Source organism: Eucalyptus grandis, chromosome 5, assembly GCF_016545825.1.
Source record: "Eucalyptus grandis isolate ANBG69807.140 chromosome 5, ASM1654582v1, whole genome shotgun sequence".
NCBI lineage: Eukaryota > Viridiplantae > Streptophyta > Magnoliopsida > Myrtales > Myrtaceae > Eucalyptus > Eucalyptus grandis.
In genome coordinates, this window is record NC_052616.1 from 43,362,989 (window position 1) to 43,367,627 (window position 4,639).

The 4,639-nt window shown below is 38.3% G+C and overlaps 1 protein-coding gene across 1 annotated transcript; it reads left to right on the top strand.

The window, feature by feature from the left end:
* LOC120293362 (2-succinylbenzoate--CoA ligase, chloroplastic/peroxisomal-like) lies at positions 1-1,577 on the top strand (the record flags this gene model as incomplete). The annotated part of the gene is made up of 6 exons (XM_039312493.1): positions 1-144; positions 322-529; positions 679-780; positions 914-971; positions 1,018-1,295; positions 1,509-1,577. Coding segments are annotated over 5 exons (786 nt in total), but the record flags the coding sequence as incomplete, so codon positions are not given.
* Positions 1,578-4,639: the final 3,062 nt, after the last annotated feature.

The following is a 4,639-nucleotide window of genomic DNA, read 5'->3' on the forward strand; positions in this document are numbered from 1 at the left end:
GTTTTCATTTCTAGATGTCTAGCTTTACTGGGCTTACTGACTTCAGGGACTACTGGGAAGCCAAAAGGAGTTGCCATAAGCCATTCAGCGTTGTTCATACAATCTATGGCAAAAATAGCCATATGTGGTTACAGTGAGAATGATGTACGCCCTTTCCAAGTTTCTTCTCTTTTATTGTCTTCATGATTGTTTGGCAATCGAAAATTCTATAATCATTGTCAAGATAAGTCTCAAGTGATTGTTTCCATATTTGGAAGGTCCACAGGCAATTGGAGTCAGAGTAATATGACAAGTGAATTTCTTTTTATTCAATTTTTGCGGGTTTATTTGCGTACTGCTCATTTGTGCCACATTGGGGGTCTCTCATTGGCCATGGCCATGTTAATGGCTGGAGCTTGCCATGTCTTAATGCCCAAGTTTGAAGCTAAAACAGCCACTGAGGTTATAGAGAAACATGACGTCACTGCTTTGATCACTGTTATGGCCATGGTCGCTGATCTAATATCCTTTCTCAGGTTATCTACAAAGAGTGATCTTTAACAAGCAATGTAAATATTAAATATAATGTGTAGAGAGCATCGGCCGTTACATTATCTAAGTTCCAAGTTATGCTTTCCGAGGGGTACTTCTGCTTAATTCCTAGTTTCCTCAGGGAGAAGGGACCGTGGAAAGGAAGAGACTGTGTCAAAAAGATATTGAATGGCAGAGGAAGTTTGTCAATTGATCTTATTAAAGAAGCTGGCAACTTCTTCCCAAGAGCTAAGATTCTCTCAGCCTATGGTGTGCATCCTCTAAACCATAATGCTGTTAATTGTACCACATCAATGCTAGTTGGAGTAGAACCTGCTAGCAAAGTGCATTGAACTTCTTTCCTCATCATACTATTTTTCTCCTTTGTTTTCTCAATATGCAGGAATGACAGAGACTTGTTCTTCACTAATGTTCATGACTCTCTATGACCCACATTTCTCGTTTTCCTTACTAGCCCCTTCATTTTCATGTCGGAACTGATCTCAGTTCAGTTCAAACACCACGAGGCATTTGTGTCGGCAAACCTGCCCCACATGTTGAATTGAGGACAGATGGTGATGATTCAATTGGCATTGGGAAAATTCTAACTAGATGTCCACACATGATGATTGGATACTGGCATCAAGTTCGGTCATCAGTCTCTAACAGTCATTCATGGTTTGACACTGGTGATGTTGGTTTCATTGATGAGCATGGTCAGGCGTGGCTCATTGGTCGAGAAAGTGGTCGGATCAAGACTGGGGAGAAAATGTTTACCTGAAGAGGTAATAGAATTTATCATGTATGAATTGGCTTAGAAATGATTTTTTTTTTCCTTTGACCAAGCATAGATTTCTGATAGGTAGAGGCAAATATTGGACCTTTTTATTTTTCTCTGTTTTCAATGATGAACCTGTTTATTTTCTCAAAATCATGGTTAGCTACAGTGAAAAGATGTACGAGAAGCTCATTTTCCTGGGACGTGTTCTTGTTTACAGCATAGGTAGAGGCAATACTGTTCCAACATCCAGTAGTAGCTGGAATCGTCATCGTAGGAATTCCTGAAGCTCGTGTGACTGAGATGGTTGTTGGGTCTATTCGTGTGAAAGAGAACTGGCTTTGGTCTGATAAAAGCCATGAACTTCGAGATGAAAAAGAAGAACGTTTGTTGTTTGATGAAATTCTTCGACAGTACTACAGATACAGGAACTTAACAGGGTATTGCTCTTTCAAATATCCAGCTACTTTGATCCTAAACTCTCTCTCTCTCTCTCTCTCTCTCTCACAACCCATGCACACGGCCACGTGAACTTCTAGGCGTATGTTGATTTTTTAATGTTTTATCCATCATTATCGATCTTATCAACCAAAATACTATATGATTAATTTCTTTGCAGGTTTAAGATACCAAAACTTTCATTCCTTGGAAGAAGCCTTTCCCGACTACTATAACAGGAAAAATACGAAGGGATGTAGTTCGCCAGGAAGTTGTTTCTCATGTTCGATTCATTTATGACTGCTGACATTGTGACTTCCCAATTGAATGATGAAATATGAAATGACTCCGGTCTGGCTCTTATCGTTCTTCAATGCAAAACTCCCTCCCAGACAGATTCTGCATCAATTTTTGGAATAGGATTTTGCATCAGCCGTGAAATTTAGGAAGAAAGATAGTGGGGAATTAAGTTTTTCTGTTCGAGGGCTTTGAAAGAGCCGCTTAACACAAATACCTCGTCCGACACCAAAACAAGATGCTGTTAAAGGCCTCTTAGTTCTCTCAAAACACAAAAAAGCTTGAACAAACAGGTAAGCTTGAAGACACAGGATATGCAAAACTTGGTCTTCAAGAGAAAACGAGCCGGTTCAGCTTTAGCTACGTAGTCATATCCACTCATGCGATACTTATTATACACACTATTGACACTTCTCCTCACTTTTTGATGGAAGGTCACCATCAGTCTTGAGCATATCCTGTACAAAGGAAAATTATCCAAAAGGAAATGACCCTAAGTCCCTAGAGGATATAAACAGAGGGATGAAAGATATAACAAACAATAAATTGAAGTCTCGCTACTTACAAGATTTGTCAGGCACTGCAATTGGTTAAATTATACTGCATTGCTTACATCCTTTAATAGTGGTATGGGCAGTGTTACTTGCAGCGGCAACCAATATTGAAGTTCGAAATGTGAGCATCTCATGCTAAACTAGGCAAAGATTGATGAAGAAAAAGACAAGTGCTTGATCTAGTTGGAGGTACAAATAAAAAACCCAAATCAAATCGTGTTCAATACTAATGAAATAAGATCAAGGAAAAAAAATTCCAAATAAGAGCCTCTTATTTTGGGTTTTTATTTCAAGGAAAAATTTCAAATAAGGGCCTAAAATGGTTATATTAGTCTTACAGAAGGGCTTGAAGTGATTATGACTATTTCAAACAATGATCTAATCTCTCCGTCTCTAGAGAAGGCTAGTAGGCCCTTGCCTCTAGTCGGCGGGGGACGCCGACCCTCGCCTAGACTTCAGCAACCCTATTGACCGTCGTTGCTGCCCCACCGGCGATGGGGTGGCGGCCATAGGGGAAAGGTTGCCTTCCCGACTATGTTTTCCCCCTTTTTTTTTTTAGTTTTAGTTTTATTTAGTTTTCTATGAAAAAAATAAAGAAAAAAAGAAAAAAATTAAAAAAGACAAAATTATCCTTCACAGTTGGTGAATTTATGTCATTATTTGAGATTGATATGGTTACTTCACGCCCTTAATTGAAACAATTTCTATTTTGGACCTTTATTTGAAAACAAAATGAAGGCATTTTGGGCCATTATTTGAAATAATATTCATTTTAGGTCATTATTTGAGAAAATGAGGGCATCTCGGGCCTTTATTTGGAATTTTCCTTAAAACCAATTCATTCTGACAAAAAGATCAATTCATAACAACATCAAATAACATTAATAAAACCAAGTACCTTCTCATCATATTTAGTTTCCTTAAGGAACTTCCACATAAATGTGGACAAAGTCGCAATTGACAAGTCGTTCAATATCAATTCCTCGTGAATAATGCTAAAGGACAAAGAGAGTTATGTAAGAAAAGAAAAGTTAATAGAGGAAGAGAAACAGAAGCAAAATGAGGAATGGGTATTTTGCTTCTCTCTAAAGCCTGCCATTTCTAGAATCTCGTGTACAGAGCGCGACATCTCCTCCACAAGGCGCAATGTAATTGCCAAGTTTGAAAAAAAATCGATACAAATGATGGATCGTCTTATTCCAACATACTTAACAGCCAATTGCAGGTCGGCTACTCTAACCAAATTCGCTTTCCTCTTTCCCACTAGATGAACAGCCAAATAGGAGTAGAAAAGATTGCTAGATATAGAGCTTCGGTTGGGAACTCAAACACCTCGTGTGCTTAATTATGCGACCAACGTCACTTTTTCCCGCCAAATCCCTCCTTTCCTTTGTGATTTCAATTATCCAATTGGGATCCCTTTAATTTTTTTTCACCCTTTGAATATTTACATGCATTCAAGTATTTGTTAAATTGTTTTCACCTTCACTAGGATGAGAAAGGGTTAGAATCATGATCCGCGTCGATTTTTAACTATAGTGGAGTGCCTAATCTTTTTTCGGGATTGATCACTCACTCACCTAGATCGTAAAGAGAGAAAGTTTAGATAGAGTAACTCTACAAGAGAATACTTTCTATAGCAAAAATATTTAGATGGATACAAATAAGAGGGAATACTCCCATGTTTAAATAAACAACTCAACCTTGACTGACTCTAGATCTAATGGTGAGATTGCATCTCCCCATCTACCAATTACCGACATTTATACCGAGAATGCTCTAGAACTTGGGACAATTACTAGATCACCAATTCTTGGGAATGTTTATAGGACCCTAGGTGACTTGGCCCGGTCTTCTTAGATCACATACGGTCCTTTGATCACAGGAAACCTCAAGACCATGACACAACAAAGACTTTTATGAAATAAAAAACTTGGGACCTCTAAGCCAGGTTTTCTCAATTCGACTAACGTTACTTTTTCCCGCCAAATCCTTCATTTCATTTGTGATTTCAATTGTTCAATCGGGATCCCTTTAATTGTTTTTTCCTCCTTTGAATATT